Source organism: Malaya genurostris, chromosome 2, assembly GCF_030247185.1.
Source record: "Malaya genurostris strain Urasoe2022 chromosome 2, Malgen_1.1, whole genome shotgun sequence".
NCBI lineage: Eukaryota > Metazoa > Arthropoda > Insecta > Diptera > Culicidae > Malaya > Malaya genurostris.
In genome coordinates this window covers 208,146,326-208,167,764 of record NC_080571.1, presented here as the reverse complement: position 1 = coordinate 208,167,764, position 21,439 = coordinate 208,146,326, and the positions used below count along the sequence as shown (strand labels likewise).

The 21,439-nt window shown below is 38.8% G+C and overlaps 1 protein-coding gene across 2 annotated transcripts in view; it reads right to left on the bottom strand.

Annotated features, from left to right (window-relative positions):
- Positions 1 to 9,244: 9,244 nt before the first annotated feature.
- Positions 9,245 to 21,439, bottom strand: part of LOC131427297 (protein decapentaplegic) — a 121,065-nt gene continuing 108,870 nt past the window's right edge. For both annotated transcript variants that reach the window (XM_058590355.1, XM_058590356.1), the window contains exon 3: positions 9,245 to 11,008. In XM_058590355.1, coding sequence (XP_058446338.1) covers positions 10,134 to 11,008 — 875 coding nt within the window. In that variant the 3' untranslated portion in view covers positions 9,245 to 10,133. The remainder of the gene's footprint in view (positions 11,009 to 21,439) is intronic.

Sequence of the window (21,439 nt, the reverse complement as noted above, 5' to 3'; positions counted from 1 at the left end):
AAAATTACCGTGTTATTGGTTTTATATGAGCAAATAAATTATGATGCATCAACGGGTACTCAGGGCGGTAAAATGTATGAACTTATGGTTGGGAAAATCATGCGGACTGGAATAATTTTTACTACAAGCCATAAATTAATGGGAACAAGATATGAAATTATTATCGTTTACATATATTCAACTAGGACCTTGGCGATTTGATTCGAGGAATAAAAGTTTTTGGAAGAATTATAATTAGCCGTTACTGAATTTAGCATATAAAATAACTCGACTTCAGATTTATTTTCCCCGGTAATCACAGAACAAAGTTTTTACACAAATTTTAATTTATGCTCTTTTTGTAAACAATCCAACACGTTTTTGTAAATGAGGTGTTATGAAATAAATACACATTACTGAATTGTTTAGTTTCATAGACACTACACTCCACTTGTACACTCTTAGAAAATTTACAGAGTGGTATACAAGATACGACTGAGCACAATGACATTAAAAAGGAAATAATTCTTAGCTTCACTCAATAAATTCAAATTTTTGATTATGGTGGATGTACTTAACTAAAAACATATTTTAGTCCAAGTGCATAAATTGTTTACAAGTGAGATTGTTGACGATTAGATTCTTTCATAATTATTGATTCTATCCTTTACAAAAAATCTTATATGACACGACTTTTCGATTTTATTATCTGCTGGACCATCAATGAATCAGAATCATAATATGAAATGTGAAATTAGCTTTAATGATGCTGCATACGTGATTCTGTACAACTCATTTATATTAAATCTGGGAGACCGTTAAGTTTACTCTACCAATTTTATTCTGAATCTTTAGAAGCGTTTTATTCCTGGTAGTCTAAATTCCTTGTATGTGATATAAGACCAAAATATTTTTCTTGATCAGACCATGTCAGTTAGTTTACTTGATTATGGTTTAGTTTAATAAGAGTAGCTAAGGTCTTATGCTGAAAGATAGTTCTTTGCATTTAGCCAAATTGCAGGAGTGTATCGAAAATAAGCTATCCACAAATTTTTCTTTCAAATTATGATAAAAAACGATATTTTATTCAAACTAAGAATTGATCCTTTATTGTACGAGGTTAAACTTGAGCATAAAGAAAACCGGATGAAATTTAAGTTATTCCTTCACGAGTTTTCGAACTTTTGGTCGAACGCTCTTCATCAAGTTCCGGACAAGTGTTGCATCGCATTTTTTGGACGCTTGAGCCTAAATTTTTTTGAACTCCTGCATGTTCCCAGCTGTCTTACCAGTCTTCTTGAAGACTCTCTTCACGATTGCCCAGTAACGTTCGATGGGTCGAAGCTGAGGCCAATTTGGTGGATTGATATTTTTCTCAACGAAATTTATACCCATTTCCGCAAGCCAAATGAGAGTGGTTTTGGCATAGTGAGCCGACGCCAAATCCAGCCAAACAGTGGAGGTGTACTATGCTTCTTATATAAAGGCAGCAATCTCTTCTGGAAACACTCAGATTGATAGATTTCTGCATTTATTGTTCCGGTAGTGTAAAAAATGGTTGATTTCAAACCACAGGAACATATTGCTTGCCATACCAGTACCTTTCGACCGAGTTTCTCCACTTGAATCGACCTGTCCGCATCGCTCACATTCTCCCCAACGACGACAGTAAAGTATTGTGGACCTGGAATTGTTTTTGAGTCTTCTTTTACATAAGTCTCATCGTCCATCAAAACGCATTAAATTAAGTTCAAAAGTCCAAAGTCTGCTAGTTACCGGAGAATCAAATCAATAGCTGAATGGTATTCAATTTACTCAAGTGGAAATGGCATTCACACACCGTACACAGTGCCAGTTTATTATCCACTCGCTAGACAAACTATCTGCCTCACTCACAGCCAGGGATTGACTGAGCAAAACATGTGACGGAGTATATAGTAATAGATTCCGTTTGGTTCGATAGTTCGCACGGTGCAAAACTGTCGAGAGGATGACATTATATTCACTGGTGTACTATTGAAATACTAAAACGACGTTGAGATACATGTTTAAGTTAAATGTTTCCGAATCGATTAGTAATTCAATTATATAAATCTATCAACGTGTGACTGAGCGTTAAAAATTATGACATATACGAGCACAATTACATTGAAAATGAAACAATTCAAATGTTCCCACAATAAAAACAAAAATAAAAGTATTGGTGGTTACACTATACTAATAACTTATTCAAGTGATCAATTAAAAACATAAAATTGACAACTGAATTCTTTCATAATAGTTGATTTTTTTTACCCCTTCCCACATCTTTTTAGTATTGTAAAGCTTTTGAAATATATTCTTTAACTGGAAGGAAATGATGATTTTAAAGTTACTTAAAAGATCAATTTTAGAATCGAGAAACTTTAAAATATAAACGTGGACAAATAAAACGATTTAATTTTATAATGATAATTTTCGAAAAGGAGCACGTACAAACTTATTATTTTTATAAACAGTGAATCGGCTCAAAAGAAGATTTCATATATTTTGATCGAGAAATGTTGAATCAGTAACCGGGAACTAGAAAACTCAGTAATAGTGTAATTTGATTGATCCTTTGGTAAAAAGCGTCGATAATCTTCGGGAAGTATTCGTAAATGCTATGGCAGCAATACAAGGAAGAAATCATGTGACCAGAGCTGCTATATGTCACTATCAACTAGCAACTTTGCACGACGAATATTGGAAAGTTTATGTCACTGGACTGCTGCCAATCAGGCTCTACCAATCATCATATATTGAGTGTCTGAGAGCCGATCTGTCATAACTTAAATTCTCTTGATATTATACTCACCAGGACGCTCATTGATTGCCGATGCGATTGATATTATCTTAATTTCTCCTGTCACTGCTTGATTACGATGTGACTAAATATTAATCAAGCAGCATAAACATTGAATTAAACTCATGTACACCAATAAACTCCGGAATCTGATGACTTTTTACAAAGAACAATGAACTTTATCAATTTATGTTTGTGTTAGTACTCTCATGGACTTTTTTTTACTTCAACAGGGAATAGGAGAATGAGAGAGAGAGAGAGAACAAAATGCGTCACCTGTCTTTGACTGAATATACTTCTACTTGGTCATTGAACTATCGAGTATCTCATTTGACAGACACTTTGACCGTACCGATTACTGTTGACGATGATTTTAGTCAGTCTGTTAAGGTCATTTGACATGACTGACAATTTGCAGCTCTACATGTGACACAGTCCACACAAAATATTTTGTTACTTCCATTGATTTTTTCTTTCGCATACTAAGAATTACTGCAAAATTCCGCAATTTTGTTCATATTGTAACTTGACGTTATTAATACATGAACGAATATTGTCATAGTTACAGCACACGAGGCGTTTAGACGCGCGTTGTTTTAATGCAAATGATAATCGAACTGAAGTTGGCGGTGAACCGAATTCCTCGACAGGTCCTATTCAAACGATACATGTACAATCCATTTTCAAGTCACCGTATCGCTTGGAAATGAAGAGTACAGTGTGCAGATGCCCTGTCGGCAAATCAATCCATTTTTAAGCGTACAATATCGAAGTAATGTTTTCGGATCAAGTACAAACGCTCCGAATTGGGCCCGAAAAATCTATCGCCGAAAGTTTTAAACTAACCTGTTAGTCACCGGAACATTAAAATCTATTGAAGAATCCAGCCAGCTCTTCTGCGATCGCACGTTCCGTGGTTTGATTAATAGTTATGTAAAAATCGTAAAGTGAATTTTCAAATTCGAAGATGATAACCTGCTTAGATTGATCTTTATTAGGAACCAACACCGAACATAGACTCTATTTTTCGCGATTTGTATTTGTTTTGTAGCCGACGAAATTACATCAATTGCCCAAATGTATGCAATTATATGTTTGTACATGCTTGCGATACGGATATCGATATTTAAGCTTCTCTTCGCCAAGCTTGTGTTCAAGTTTTGTATGCAAGCAGTTATTTTTTATAGCGTTTCTATACAATTATTACCATTCTACGATTTCGGTTGAAGCGATAAACTTTTTCTCATTATCAATCGAGTTCATCTTATATAAATTAGAAATAAATCTTATGCACTCAAAATTTACCCTGGGGTAGTTGTCAATTTCTAAGGCGAAACGACATATCATGGAATTTCATTCGATCTTGCATGACACAAGATCAGAGCATACCGATTTAAGCTTCAAATCGTTTTATGGCACTTTTTGTCTTGCTGTCTAGCAACAACCTAACTCTGGCATGCTACACATAGGACTGAAACGTTAGCTATAATTTCACTTCTATTTATATTCATATTCTATTACTATATACTCCGTCACATGTTTTGCTCAGTCAATCCCTGGCTGTGAGTGAAGCAGATAGTTTGTCTAGCGAGTGGATAATAAACTGGCACTGTGTACGGTGTGTGAATGCCATTTCCACTTGAGTAAATTGAATACCATTCAGCTATTGATTTGATTCTCCGGTAACTAGCAGACTTTGGACTTTTGAACTTAATTTAAAGCGCTTGTATCTCGGTGATTTGTTGGTCGATTTGCCACATTCAACTAGATTCAATATAAAGACTGTCCCAGAAAGTATGGACGCACTTTGGTTTCGCTGTAAACAATTCACAAGTGTTAGATATTCAAATTTTATTCGATATACTGATAATTTTAAACTACAACAATATAATATTATTTCCAAAATTTGCTACTTAGCCATTATAGACTAGCTGGCGCACCCTCTTGCGAACGTTCCTCATTAAATTCCGTACAGACTTCTTGGCGACAAGTTTTGACACTTTTTCCAATCTTTTTCGAACTGTTGAATGGTTTCGGCTGGCGAGACATGTTTCCTAAGATGTGCCTTCGTTAATGCCCAAAATTCCTCAATTGGTCAAGGTTGTAGACAATTTGGTGGATTCATGTCTTTTGGGACGAAAGTGACATTTTTGGTAGTATACTATTCTACCGTTGATTTCGAGTAGTGGCAAGAAGCAAGATCTGGTCAGAAGACAGCAGGATCCTTGTGGCTGCGAATCATGGGTAGAAGTCGTTTTTGTAAACATTCCTTGATGTATATTTCGCTGTTCATTGAAGCAGTGGTGATGAAGGGTTTCACAACCTTACCGCAGCTACAAATTGCTTACCAAATTTTTCGATGTCTCGGACTGTTTCAACACTTACCCTTCTTGCACCGTATAATATTGTAGTCCCAGCAAGGATTTGTAATCGAGTTTCACGTAGGTTTCGTCGTCCATGATTATGCAGTTCAAATTTCCAGCAAGAATCGTATTGTACAGCTTTCGAACCCTCGGCCTGATCGACGGGTGTCTTCTGATGGACCATGAAACCTATGTCAAGACTGACTTCGGGCTAATCCCAATTTGTTTTTGCCGACATATGATTTTACAGGGCATTTGCAGTTGTGGCAAAAAAACGAAAGTTTTCGTTACAAATAAGACAATGACATCGGAACTATACCAGAAATAGTATCTCCAAAACGAATTTTCTCGTTTTGCTGTCATTACAGCAAAGTCATTCAAGAATGGTACGCAGAGAAAGGGGTCCAGTTTGTTCCGAGAAACCTTAAACCACCCAACTGCCCCCAGTTCCGCCCTATTGAGAAATACTGGGCAATCATGAAGAGGAGACTCAAGGCAAAGGGAAAGGTTGTCTAAGACATCAATCAGATGACGACCTGGTGGAATAAGATAGCTAAAACGAGCCGTGTTACAGGAAAAATTCGAAAATTCCTTCGAAACCATGACGAATAATTTTATCCGTATTTTTTTCTTAAAAGTATGAAGAAAACGCTACATTTATATGAAAAACGTTCTTAATCCACCTAGCAGTGAGATGATACCTTTTTTTAATCAATCCGCATGTGTTTTTTATAAATATTCTTCGGTGTTTCAATTCTCATGACATTATTTCAATGACCGTCGTTTTAAGCGGCTATTTATGATTCCAATCACTCATTACCCTGTAAGGTCAAAGCTGAAAATCAGATCGAACTGGAATCTAAACGTGTGATAATCAAATAAACATTCCAAGATATGTCGAAGTAATTTCCACTTTAGAGTTTACGGTAATTTAAGGCTCTAGAACGGTATTCAGGAACCAGCATAACCCAAACCGATTCGTATGGCCATGAATTGACTTGACGAATAAATTGCAATAGTTTTGAGACCAACCTAAAAGCTTTTCGGGATTGTCATCTTCTATATCGGTTTGAATTTTAAAAATTCATCATCCTGTAATTCCAGAAACGGAAGTCAGAATAGGATAAAATCAATTAATTTTGTCTTTTTCGATTTAATTTTTTTTGAGAAAACGATTGAGCTTTGAGAAACGATTCGATGCTGGAACCGGAATTCGAAAATCGGTGTAGCCGAAGTCAGATAAATTCATCTGAGTAGCTGTTTAGTTTACATTTGTTACAAAATGTTTGAAAATCAGTATAAACATCTTCGAGAAATCGTAGTGCGAATTAAATCCGAATCGAAAACTGAATACCACTAAAACTGAAATAAGTTTATTTGGTTATCGACTATCCAAATCTGCGAACCCGATAAACCTGATTAATTTATGTAAAATGGTCATTTTTATACTAATCACTGAAAAGCAAGATATTTTATAGGATCTTAAAACTTTTCATTTGAATCTGTTATGGTTCCTAGATTTCATTTGAATCTTAGATCGGTTTAGCCATCTGCGAGAAAAATGAGTAACACTATTTTGATTTAGTTTCACATATCATTCTGTAGTTCCTAAACCAGAAGTCGGATCCAAACGTATTTCATGAACCTTGTGCAGGAGCATACGACTATTCATTTGAATCTGAGTTTGTAGAAAACGGTTGAGTCATTTCCGAGAAAATTGAGTGAAATCTCGACGAACTGATTTGAATGGTATATGGGTGTTATGTTCTTCCAGCATTTATTGCTGTAAGTAGTTTAAATTAACATAATTATGGAATTGCTTTCAACTCGAAAATGCTGCCATCATCTGGTTTACATATGTCATATTCGAACGGTTATGTTGCCAAAAACGAACCGTGCTAAAATTGGTCCGAGCAAAATGTCATAAAAAATGATGCTGTACACAGTCTTTCTGGTACTTAGGAACAACTGTGTGTAATAGTATAAAAAATCGTGTTTTACTTTGCTCCCAAGCATTTCTTTGCCATACAGCGCTCAAAACGCCTACTGCTGGAGTAGGGGGAAAAGTCGCTTACACTAAAAAGGTCTATATCTCCGTTAAAAGTGGACGGATTTCAATAATCTATGGCAACATGGATTGCTATTACCGCGTGGAATCTAAGTCTGGAAACATATTCTGTTTTCTAGGTCAAGTGTGACAGATACTGTCAAAAAACTGAAAATTTTGACATAAAACTTATAACTCAAAAAGTAAACATCCGATCTCAAAACCATTCAATAGCGTTCTGGATGACGAGGAAACCTTTCATTTGCGAATAGTTTGATCAAAATCGGTCCAGCCATCTCTGAGATCTCGACCTCTTAGTTGACAACACACACACGCGCGCGCGCGGACATTTGCTCAGTTCGTCGAGCTGAATCGATTATACAAAAAATTATTCGTATTATTCACGCTCGAAAATGTCTGTTTATGTGCCAAATTCTCGCCATTTGCGGGAAGTTTTACTTTTCTGTTACAATTCGAAAAAAATGCAGCTGAAGCGCATCGAATGTTCTCAGAAACTTTCGGTGATGCTGCTCTGAGTAAAAGAACGTGTCGGGAGTGGTTTCAACGTTTTGAAAATGATGATTTCGATGTCGAAGACAAACATGGTGGTAGAAGAGAAAAAACCTTCAAAGATGAACAACTAGAAGCATTGCTTGATGAAGATTCGTGCCGAACCCAAGAAGAGCTTGCCGAATCGTTGGGAGTGAGTCAGCAAGCAATTTCAAAACGTCTCAAGGCCCTGGGCATGATTCAGAAAGAAGGAAACTGGGTGCCGTACGAGTTGAAACCGAGGGACATCGAGCACCGTCTATTTGTATGTGAACAACTGCTTCAAAGACAAAATCGTAAGGGGTTTTTACATCGAATCGTAACCGGTGGTTCGATACGATAATCCTAAACGCAGAAAATCATGAGGAAAGCCCGGGCATGCTAATTCGTCGAAGGCAAAACCGAATATTCACGGCGCTAAGGTGTTGATTTGTATTTTGGTGGGATCAGCTCGGTGTGATTTAATACGCTACCGGAGATCGCTACCGAACGCAACTGATGCGCCTTAGTCGCGCGCTAAAAGAAAAGCGGCCACAATATCAAGAGCGACATGACAAAGTCATCCTTCAACACGACAATGCTCGGACTCACGTCGCAAAAATGGTCAAAAAGTACCTGGAAACGCTGATATGGGAAGTCTTGCCCCACCCGCCGCATTTCCCAGATGTCGCCCCTTCTGACTTCTACCTATTCCGTTCGATGGCACACGGCCTGGCAGATCAACATTTTCAATCCTTCGAAGAGTTGGAAAAATGGATTGCTTCAAGGATAGCGTCAAAAAAGGACTCCTTTTTTCGCACCGGGATCCGAAAATTGCCGGAAAGATGGGAAAAAGTGGTCGCTAGCGACGGACAATACTTTGAATAATACATCTGTAAGCACTTTTTCGCAATGAAGCTTTTAACTTTGCAAAAAAAAACGGCGGAAGCAAAGTTGTACACCTGATATATACAAGAAAAACAAAATGTTTTCTTGTGTTTTTATAGAAAAATAAACTATTTAATTTTTTTGTTATATATATTCGAGGTTCACTCACTTATATGTACAACGTGTAACAAAATTAAAAGAAGATTCGTTTCGATTGAATCAGAATTATTGTATTTATCGAGCAAAACGGTCGGCTTAGAGAAAACGCGCTTCAAAGTTTATGTGGCACGGCGCGAGTAAATTCGAAAAATAGTATCTCCAAAAATATTTAAAGTACGACCTTGAAACTTTGAAATAATGGTCTCAAACAACATATCAGTCAATTTATACAATAAATGAAGAATCGATTTTAAATAGAGTACCCCCTTAATATACTTACATGAAAGCTCGAGTTAACAGACGGTATACTGTTATTTGCTTTGAAGTTTCCGGAAACAATGGGCAGTAATATTTAATGTATTTCGGATAGTATTGTTAATGTAACGTAAAAAGAATTTGGTAAAGAAATAAAACATCACAGTTTTGAATTATAAATTTTACAAAATTTTATTCCTCGCTCGATTTTTGACCATTTATTTAATAAATACTTTTCTTCAAATACAGGTACTATTATATTACACAAATTTACAAAATGAAACAGTAGCATTGGATAGCATGAAGGAGTACAGTTTCTACTATTGTGCGATAAATGATCACTCTATACATAAAAGCGTACGCAAGCACGCCGGAAGCATATCGGTTCTTTTTTTTCCATAACTGGATCCAGTTGAGTAACTCCGAACGACATCCGTCTAACCGTACCGAAATAAATAAAACAATGCTCCAACAAATATTGTTCGTTTACATTATAAAACAAATACTTAAAATCTTTTGTAGTGAAGCGTTCAATCTAGTGGCTTTCTAAAATCATTTGCAGTGTATTTTTACAGTGCCCTTAAGGGGTAGTTAAATATATTAGCTAACCTTTGAATTAGATATATTTACAAAACAGGATTTGCTGCACTTTTCTTACGGTAGTTATGTTATGCACTTTTTTTTCATTCTTAGGTTTTAACAGCAGTAAACAATAAAGGCCAATCGTGCAGTGCTCGAAAACCAATAATTTTTTGTACATCTTTTTACCAACACTGGGGTTGTTTCTTACAGTAGAGCTAAAAGTAACACCGCGATGGTATCCCAAACCGCGCTCAGGATCCCGTCCTCAATTTCACGCGCTTTCGCTCTCGCGTTCGTTCGATTTGTTCCCTAATCTTCACTCGCATAGGAAATAGTTCACATGACATTCGATGGAAGAGAAAGTTGCATGCCAGCTATCCACTTCACTTAGTACGTTTCATAACCTACGGCTGATCATTTTGTCGGTATTCTCTTTGAGAGGATACCTCTCAGCAGCTATGATACAATTTCGTGCAATTTACAAGCGGTCTGGAGTGCACCTGCAGGTTTAACGGCATCCGCACCCGACCACGGTCATGTCCTGGTAGTTCTTCAGAACGACCTTGTTTTGCTCGTTCAGGTAGAGCATCGAGATGGAAGACAACTGCGTGGGAACGCAGCAAGCCTTAGGTGCCAGACTGTGGCTGATGGAATTGACCAGGGTCTGTACGATCGCGTGATTCGTCGTGTTCAGATGGTCAGCGATCGGGAACTGACACTCACCGTGACAGTAGTACGCATCATACCCTGGCGGTGCCACAATCCAGTCACTCCAGCCCACGTCGCTGAAGTCAACGTACAAAGATCGTCGCTGGCAAGCTTCTAAGCCATTCTTCCTTCGACGGTTTCGCATGGGCGTCCGTCGAGCTCGGTTCGCGTTAGTCAGTGCATCGCGAATCGGTCGCTGCTTATGGCGTCCATCGTCGGTATAGGTGAATAATAGCGGCTGTTTCTGGGACCACTTCTCGTGACTTTCGTCCACGCTTCGCCGTAACCGTACGTGCTGATGCAGCGGAGCAGCATGGGGCTTCCGTTTGCTTTTGCTGATAACTTGGATAAACAGTCCGTGATTTTGCTTGGGATGGCGCAACCACCGCTCAACGGCTGGCAGCACGTCCACGCTGACCGGACCGGTTTCGTTGATTTTGACAGTCTTGCTGTCGATCAGCAGGTACGCTGGGGCCCGTTTACCCTTCACACCGGGCCGCACGATGTCGTACACCAGAATCTGATGATGCACCGACCGGTACCGCTGATTGTCGATCGCATCCCGGTTCAGGGTGAGCTCAGCGGCTCGTAGCTTCTCGCCCAGCGGGATGTTCGTTACGTTGAACATCAGCCGGAAACGGTGATGGTGTTTGAAGCGTTCGTCTATATGGCTTTCTGGAAAGATGATAAGAAGAGAAACATTTGCGTATTAGCGGTTGTGTTCAGTATGGTGAGAGTAATTGTATGGTTTGAAAGTTTTCTTATGGTCGTGCATCAAGGAAAACATGCTTCTGGTTAGGACATGTTACCAAATTGAAGAACTTTCTGAATTTAACTAATCTTATTCAACATTGATAAATGATGACAAAACATAACAAATCAACACAAGTCACAAAAATTCAATCGCAATAACAAATACATTCGCGCCGTTAGATACCAAGCAAAACACACTCAGAGAACTGTAAGCATCCCATCCAATAACCAAGCCGATCGATTTGTCTAAAGATATCACGGCTGGAGAACGCAGTAGGCAAGGTGCAGCAAATGATGACACACGCAGAAAACAATCTACGCTGGTTCGCTGGTTGCCGCACCCAAACAAACGCGAATCATTCCAGCCGCTGCATTCGCCCTCCCCGCCGAAGGAGAAAGGCCCCTCACACGCGCTAGCTAGCCCCGAAAACTCGCCGGACTAGAATGTTTACAGAAACATACCGCCCAGACGAAAATCATTCGCAGAATCGAACGCGGCGGCAACAAACTGGAATAAATTACGCTCTTTGTGAGCCTCTTACCGACCGGGGTCGTTTTTTTGCGCGGTCCCAAACGACCGGCGCTGAGGATCGATATTGATTACCTACTGAATCTGTTTTCTTTTCCGACTCCGACCAATGTGCTGACGGAGGCGATAGTGGAAGCGTAACCCGGTGCAAAAAACAAATCTGGGAGATCCGGCGACCGACCGGCCACCGCATTGATGTTTATGAGAAACACAAAATCGCGTAGATCAATTCACACCTGAATCTTGCGAAACAAATAATCGTGTAGACATGTGCCAACTATAGAAACATTCACATCGCATCGGAATCGAGAGTAAACAAATGCCGGACTCGATTCGGCGGACAGTGTTTTACGAACGAGTTTTGAGTGGTTGATTCCGCGATTGGAGAAGATTTTTTGGGCAAACAGTTCAGTGGAATTTTGCTAAAAGCAAATCAATTTTCGGAGGTTAATAACATCGAACGCATTTTCTGTTGACTGCCTGGAGAAAACCGTCGAATGTTTTGACGTGTTTAATGCTGTCATGCGATGTAGGGTAACAGAGGTATTTTGGCCACTTCATATATTTTGGCCCACTTAACAAACTTTATCGATTTCATCGGATTTTATCGATGTTAAGTAACTCATTTTGCATCAATTTGAAGCTAATCACATTGAATTACCTATTGCGGAAGGGGTTTTTAAAGATATTACAATATTTGGTGGATATTTTTATAAAGTGGGCCAAAATAAAATCAATCCTAAAGTGGGCCAAAATACCTCTGTTACCCTATCAGAGGTAAAAATTTTGTTTTCTCCGGAAAATGTTTTAAAACAAACAAAGGTTCCCAAAAAAGATTTGTTCTCGATAAATCAAGCAACAAAGTAGTTTGAGGGCGAAAACGTTATCAATAGTATCATAACAGTTTGAATACGGTCGTCAAATTCTTAGACCACTAATCCCAATCCCCACTGACTTCCAGACAAAATGAGTGATTGCTTGTTTAACAGCACTCGATCAATCAAAGTAATGATATTTAAAAAGATTCATAATAAACAAAATTTCATTGAAAAAATCAATGAAAATCAGCACATATAGAAATTGAACTACAACAAGAAATCCACACTAGTGTTGGCAATTCAAATGTCATTTAATTTTCGCTTTCATTACTATTGTGTTAGTGTAGAAGCCAGGCGATGTACGCCATTTTATTACACTTCAGCACCAGCCATTTGAAAATACACCGATTACGTTGAGCCCCTTATGTTTCGGGTCCCAAACACTGCGATCGACTTACTTTACTATGGGGCGCCTTTCAAAAATTTACCCCCTAAGGGAGTGATAAGTTTTTGATCGTGAATATCTCTTGTTGTATCTAACGTATCAACATAACTTTTGCTACATGCCATCGGAAATAACAGATCGGCTGAAAAGCTCGTATCGTTTCTATGAGAGGGCGCCACTAGAATTAAATCCATACCATTTTCAGTTAATACCAACCTTCAAAAGATACGTGTATAAATTTGACAGCTGTCTGATTATTAGTTTGTGAGATATTGCATTTTGAGTGAAGCTACTTTTCTTATTTGTGAAAAAAATGGAAAAAAAGGAATTTCGTGTGTTTATGAAACACTACTTTTTGAAAAAAAGTGCCGCCGATACTAAAAAAATGGCTTGATGAGTGTTATCCAGTTATCCAGTGGTTTGCAAAATTTCGTACTGGTCATATGAGCACCGAAGACGATGAACGCAGTGGACGTCCAAAAGAGGCTGTTACCGATGAAAACGTGAAAAAAATCCACAAAATGATTTTCAATGACCGTAAAGTGAAGTTGATCGAGATAGCTGACACCCTAAAGATATCAAAGGAACGTGTTGGACATATTATTCACGAATACTTGGATATGAGAAAGCTTTGTACAAAATGGGTGCCGCGTGAGCTCACAATCGCTCAAAAACAACAACGAATTGATGATTCTGAGCAGTGTTTGGAGCTGTTATATCGAAATAAAACCAATTTTTTTCGTCGATATATAACAATGGACGAAACATGGCTCCATCACTTCCCTCCGGAGTCCAATCGACAGTCAGCTGAGTGGACTGCACGCGATGAACCGAACCCAAAGCGTGCCGGTAAGGTTATGGCGTCTGTATTCTGGAATTCGCATGGTATAATTTTCTTCGACTACCTTGAAAAGGGAAAAACCATCAACAGTGACTATTATATAGCGTTATTAGAGCGTTTGAAGGACGAAATTTCAAAAAAACGGCCTCATTTGAAGAAGAAAAAAGTTTTGTTTCATCAAGACAATGCACCGTGTCACAAGTCGATGAAAGCTGAAATTGAACGAATTGGGCTTCGAATTGCTCCCTCATCCACCGTATTCTCCAGATTTGGCCCCCAGTGACTTTTTCCTGTTCTCAGACCTCAAGAGAATGCTCACTGGCAAAAAAATTAGAAGCAATGATGAGGTAATCGCTGAAACTGAGGCCTATTTTGAGGCAAAGGACAAATCGTACTACAAAAATGGTATCGAAAAGTTGGAAGATCGCTATAATCGCTGTATCGCCTCTGATGGCAATTATGTTAAATAATAAAAACGAATTTTGGCAATAAAATGTGTGTTTCTATTAAACGATACGAACTTTTCAGCCGAACTGTTATGATCACAAGTTTATGATAAAAAGCTGTGTGACGTAATCTCAAATAATTCAAAATTAAACTTTTCGGAAATTTTTGGTATCAACGAGTATGAAAGAGGAAAACACATGACGCTTATTTGCCTTTCTCGTATTAGCTCATAGCTCAGTGATCTAACTACCAACAGATTCGAAATTTTTTAACCTGAACGTATATTGCAACAACATTGAAGTTTTTCTATAGCACACTTTCGAAAAACCTGTCTGATTTTATCCATTTCAGCACCATCCAATCAGAACGCGTTCTGAGGAAGAGAACTTTATCACTTTTTCTATCATTTTGTGAGCAACGATTATAGAAACAAGACACACACGAGAGTAACATCGGGCCGAGCACACAGCGTTACTACACCAGAAGCCTGCCAGCTGAAGTCATCAGTCGTCAAGGAAGAGCTGCTCAGTTAGATTATGGGAGCAACATCGAAGACTTCACGCTGAAATGCAGCGAGCGGTAGTCGCAGCCGGGCCGCGGTCTCATAGCAAAACCACACCAGAAGCCTGCCAGCTGAAGTTATCAGTGTACATGCAAAGAACCATCTCGGATCTAAATGCAGATCCAGTTGGTCGTGACAATTCAAAGCACTTTACAGTGCTACAGTTCATCGTAAAGAATTAATTGAATTATCTCTTTCGTACCAAAAGCATCAGATTTATCAAAATGGAAATAGACAAAGTTTGCACCGTCACTACCACATTCGATTACGACTCACGAAATGTGAAAATGAAAGTATTGACGTGGAACACATCTTTATACTAATATGGATGTCATTTGGAAATATGCCGTGCGAAACAGGGTTGCCACATATACAGATTAATCTGTATTTTTATTATAAATAACTATACTGGTTATTTCATAATATTTGATTGTGTTTCGGAATGTTTAATGTAACTAATCTGAACTTTAGTTTAGGTGCATCGTTTTAAATTCTAGTAGAGAAAAAATGGAATGCTTGCATAATTAATACCATTGATCAACTAATTGATATTCGGAAGTGTTAAGAAACATGCCAGTTGTTTTCGTATTCACGACATCCAGTTATGTCTCTAACATTACCCACCCACCATTTATTTTCTCTAAGAGTGTACACGTTTCAAAAAACGTGTAAAATTTTGGATTTCTGAGTCGTATTCTGGAATTCGAATTGGAGTTCAGTATGATTTCCGAATCAGATGCAACAACCGATTCTTTAAGATGCAAAATTAGATATTTTTTCTCTTAGTTCCGATGTTTTTTTCCTTTGGATGTGATGTGTTTTGCCATTGAATCGAACTACTTCATTTTCTAGTGGTAATGAGTACAGCACAAATGTATGTGGATAATACGTGATTCGGTCAACCGTGTTTCGTTTGAAATCTATATGGAAATCAATGTGACATTTACATGAAATTCATACAGAATCTAGAGGTAAAGATATACCTTATCATTTTGATATGCATTTCAGGTAAAAGTAGCATGCATTCCACTAAATATCAACAATTTTTACACTCATTTCATGAGTTAAGTGTAAATTTTCATGAATTTCATGTGTTCTGCATGTACTGATAGTTGAAATGCTTTGCACGTGATGCTAGCGTGCAAATTATTTTCAGTTTAGAATTACAGTATAAATTGTTGAAATTTGCTGGGAACCAACAAAAAGGCCTATCTTAGTCGACGTCGTCCATTCCTCAAGCTGGAAGCTTCATGAAGTGAGCCTAAGTTCAATGACATTTATAATGTCACTGTCAATCGGGTTGATTGAGCACTCAGTCTACTCAGTCGAGTAAAAATTCATTACTCAGTCCATAAACTGACCACTTGAAAGTTATTTACTATTTTGATTATTCCCTTGGAAAGGACATACATTGAGTACATTGACTCTGAAAAAATCTATCTCTAACTTTTTGCAGTTCGATGTTTTCAGAACAACACAAATGGTTTTGCAACATCCAACGACGATCAATAGATCAAGAACATAAATTAGCATACGCAGTATAGCAGTTTGATTTGGATACAAGGCTCAGAAGATGTTGATTTTTTTTCACTTCATTTTATAGTGGAAACGTTTTTTTATCGCATCCACCTCACGGTACCAAATGGAAGTGCCGTCGCTGAGTGTCCTCACCGTCAACCGCAACCACCGCGTATAGCCCGAAGGCAGGTCGTGGCAGGCCTTCACCAGAAGAAAAATATGCAGCCGTCAATATGCTCATAATATTTCTTTTATCGCACATTTGCCTTGGCAAGGTCGTTCAAAATCACCCGACGAGAGTAGGATTCCTCTGCACGCGCTCGCTGAAGCGTATAGATATGTGGATGGGCACCCCCGGGTGAAGTTTCGAAGGCACACGAGCGCGTAGGCCGAGAGGAGGAGGCACGTAAAGCTGTTTTCAACTTATCCATGGCCCCGGAGCGCGCATAACTCGGCCGGATCTGAGAGATTGTGGAATTTTTATTTTCACATTACGTTCAAGTACGAATTAAGGTCAGTTGAAAGGGATACCGAGACGATCGATGGCGTGAAGCTGCGAGATAGAGAAAGGGAACGACTGTGCCCGGCTGTCTCTACGCAAACTCCGGTTGGTACCAGTTCTTCAACCTTTGGTGTCTAGTTGCGCCTGTTGTTGTTGTTGCTGCTGCTGTTGATGCTGGCCACCGAAAGAAAGTGATTGTAAATGACTATTAAACAAGCCTCTTTTCGGGTGGACGTTTCTCTCACTTTCATTGCTCCGAGATACACCTCAAACCGTGCGCATGGAAGTCCCTTAGAAACAGTTCGAGACTCGCGCTATACAGCACCAATTAGCCAATCGCCTTAGAGAAATCCAGTTACGAAGTATGAAGCCATTCCGGAAGATTTATCGTGAATTTATTCAAATTGAAGAATACCAGAAGCTGTAGGTTCTGCCCCTCGGTTTGCCCAGTAATACGCTCTAGTCACTGATGAAATAGCGATAATTTATAACCCCGACTAAGTAGTGCGAGTTTGTCTGGTTCGGCCAACGAGCGCACCTTTTTAAGTGCATTGCCTAGGATCGTTCGGGTTGCCACCAACCCTTGGACTGTTATTTATTTAACTTGTTGTTTATGTAATTAATTCTAACCCGACCGACCGTGGCTGCTGGTTTTCTGGTCTTAACAGAATCCTCCAAAGTTACAGCTTCACAAACGAAGCAGACAACGATTTGCACGAGCCTTAAAAAAATGATGCAGATGCTGGGTCAGCTGTGAATGCTCGAAAGATTCGAAAACTAAACCAAATTCCACACTTGCCATGGCCTCGGGCGCTTTCGAAAAAAAAGTGGTTTTGTAACAAACGAGTCCACTTCACTTCACCGGACCATCGAGCGAACGGCGGCAGCAACGGGTTTCCATATCCTGAAACGGAGATGGCAAACGGCTTGGGCTGACTGCAGGCTGCGAGCGAGGGATACGGAGAAAAAGAGACACCGGATTGTAACACCTGATAAACACCTACGCAGTGCCTTGAGCGAAACGCATATACATAAAGCTGCTTTCAGCTAGGTTCAGCTGAAAGCGTTGATCGCAAAGACAATTATAATGGAAATACGAAACTTCGTTGCTAGTTGTACTAATTCTAATCTTGCATGGGCACCGGTACTTTTCAACGGATTTTGTTCGCCAATTTAGCGGAATAAAATTGAACAAAAGTTCAACGGGACTGCACAGATGCCAGGTGAAATTTTTCAGGACAGCGGCGCCTTTGAATTAAAAGAGATATCAGCGGGTTTCAAGTGCTTTATAAAGAATGCTGAAGAACTATGAATTATGTTAAATCATTCAAAGAGTCCAAGAGGCTCGAGTAACGCATATCATTCGAATCCGAATTCCGGTTACGACTTGAAAATTTCCTTACAAACCACTACACAAATTGGAGTGAAATAGTGTACGCCAATTGGCTTTAGTACGCAGGTCTTGAAGATTTATGATCATTCGAACTTTGATTGGTCACATTCGGAAGCCTTGGAGATAGCGGCCAAAAGTATTCCAATATGAAACATGCATAGATTTCTAAGATATGACAAAAGCGGTTTTCAGAAGCTACCTGATTTGACAAAATCTGTTGAAAAACTTTCAGGCGAAGTTATTCAACATTTCAATAGGTCCTGTCTAGATGGCGCACCCTGTAGAAGAACACATAGTTGCTGAGCTGAGAACACCGTAGAGCCCAAACAAAAAATATATTTGCAAAACAAAGTAAAGTAAAGTCTTGGCATTACATTTCTTTTGTGGAATTATTTGTTTTGACTTTTCTGTTTCAACAGACTTCGCAGCCGATTTTCAGTTCATGGCTAGTGCCACGATCCTACTGACACTTGTGTCGTTTACGCTTGATGCCAAACCTAAGCCAGTTTCCACTCTAACTGCTGTCAAACCGTTTGCTTGAAGCCAGTTTCGAACCTAGTTTCAACGTTGTTGAACCGTTGAAAATCGAGTCAGTTTCGAACCTGGTTTTTTATATCAGGTTTGCTCAAACCCTCGTTGCTAAGTGCGGAATCAACACAGTTTCGTGAAAAGTGTTTGTTTGATGAAACTACCCTGGGTCAGTTTCAGTTTTCTCTAGCGAAAACGACATGAGAATCCTTCCAGGTCGAGACTGGAACATACGACAACTGGCTTGTGAGACCAGCGTCCTGTGCAATGAACCGTCAACCCGAGACTAAAATATGTTTGCACACTTTGTAAAAAACCCAAAATTTCACATAACGTTAACGAAAGTAAGGATTGTATTGAAAATAAGCTATCCACATACATTTGTGTTGTAGGCATGTATTTGTGATGGTTTTTTATGCTCAAATCACAGCACACACAGCGTTTGGCTGTCAGCTTTCGTTTGTTTACTTGTTTGTGCGGTTGAAATTCTGCGTTTTCAAAATTACGCGTATTGAAAAGGAAGTGAAAATTAAGGTTCTGGACACATGGCTAAGTGAGAAGGGTATTACTATGCGAAAATTGGCGAAGCGGTTTGGAATCCATCATGCCAGTGTTAAAACCATCATTAATAAGTTTGGGGAACACTATTCTTTGGATGAGCTACCAGGAAGAGGCAAAAAACTCGGTTCTTCCAATCCCAAACTGGATCAGAAAGTGGTATCTCTAATCATGAATAACAAATCAATGTCAATACGTGATTTGGCCAAAAAAAGCGGGAACGAGTGTCGGAAAGATCCAGCGTATCAAAAGGCGAAATCACCTGAAGACCTACAAGAAGCAGAAAATCTTGAACCAAAGTGTAAAACAGAAGAAGCTAGCAGCAACAAGGGCCCGGAAATTGAATTCACGTCTTTTGCAGTGTCCGGATGCATGCGTTTTGATGGACGATGAGACTTATGTAAAGGAGGACTCAAAAACCCTTCCAGGTCCACAATACTTTACTGTCGTCGTTGGGGAGGATGTGAGCGATGCGAACAGGTCGATTCAAGTGGAGAAATTTGGTCGAAAGGTACTGGTATGGCAAGCAATATGTTCCTGTGATTTGAAGTCAACCATTTTTTACACTACCGGAATTATAAATGCAGTAATCTATCGATCTGAGTGTCTCCAGAAGAGATTGCTGCCTTTATATAAGAAATATAGTACACCTTCACTGTTTTGGTCGGATTTGGCATCGGCTCACTATGCCAAAACCACTCTCAATTGGCTTGCGGAAAAGGGTATGGTACGATTCAGATGGCCTGTCACCTTCCGTCGCCGTCACCGGAACGTTAGCGTCCGTCCGTGACTCCTTTTGATGGCGACGAAGGTTGACTGTGACGGAATTAAAATGCAAAATAAAACATTGTGCTTTTTATGTAGAAGTCAACTAAGATAGCTGTGAAATCAATAGCAATTTTAACTAATAATCTCAAATTCATGACCCATTGTATGTTATCTGAGATTAATACGTGTTTAACTGTCCTGCTAATTTCGTTTCTATCCAAGAAAAAACCTGACATCGGACACAACACAGCAAAAAAAAAATAGAATTTTTACAATCTCGATGTGATTATCAATCGATGTAAAAAAAAATAGACGTACTGAACATCAAATGCAATAAATTTCTGTTTTCGAGAAATATTGCAAATAAATCACACGTTATTACATCGAAACAACGTATTGAGTAGATTACATCAGCTTGATTGACACACTTAGACGATTCTGTTAGAAAATTATGCATCTGTAATACACATTTGTGATATCACATCAAAATTGCTGCATATCACTACTCACTATTGATGTGCAGCGGTTACGATATAATATCACAATTATCTTGGTGTCGTTCTGAAGGTTGTAATATTACACGAAAAAATGCATCATTTAATATCAGAATCATATACAGCACAGATAACATATATACAATTTTTTTCAAAATCCTGTGAAAATTTCAAATTTGCTATACGTTGGAAACACTACTGCCACCTACTCGACTGTTCGCTGCGATCTTTCAAAACGTTCCACTACGTTCCGAAACGATAACAAAATCCTCCTGCCTGGTGTAGAAATATTACAACTAAAACAATTTTAAAACTTATCACCCGATTTTCCTAAGTGTTAAAGACAACTTTATTTCCATGTCGCATAAATCACACGAGAATTCGATCGGAATAGAACAAAAACAAACTTGTCATTTTACCCAACAGCAAAACAGAAATCTACACACTTAGAAAATTTCGCAGAATTCGGTAATTTTTTACCGAATTTTCCACAGCTGAACGTTCGGTAACCAGTCCGGTAATTGAATTCATTACAGATCGTTCGGTGATTGCTGAACTGTCAAACAACTACCGTAAACTGTAAACCAAATGGATCTAACTGATTGTTCGGTAATTTTTTGTTTTTTTTTATTTTCCTTTGGTTAAAATTCTTTTATATTCGGATTTTAGAAACCTACACATATTCTCAAAAACGAATGAAGAAAATTCCAACCTGCTATGGTTTTATTCCACGAAAAAAGGGTCAAATGTTCCGGCTGACCGGAATTATGAGCGCCTTTCAAAACACTGCACAATCCGTCGAGTCCCTCAGAAATTACCCTCGAACGATTTGTGTTGGCAGCAAGTAGACAAGTGATACAAAATTATTTTCTGCCTATAAGGAAACAAAAAGTTTTTAGTGGTTCTAATGTTTTAAAAACTTAAGCACCTGTACCTCAATCCATTCGATG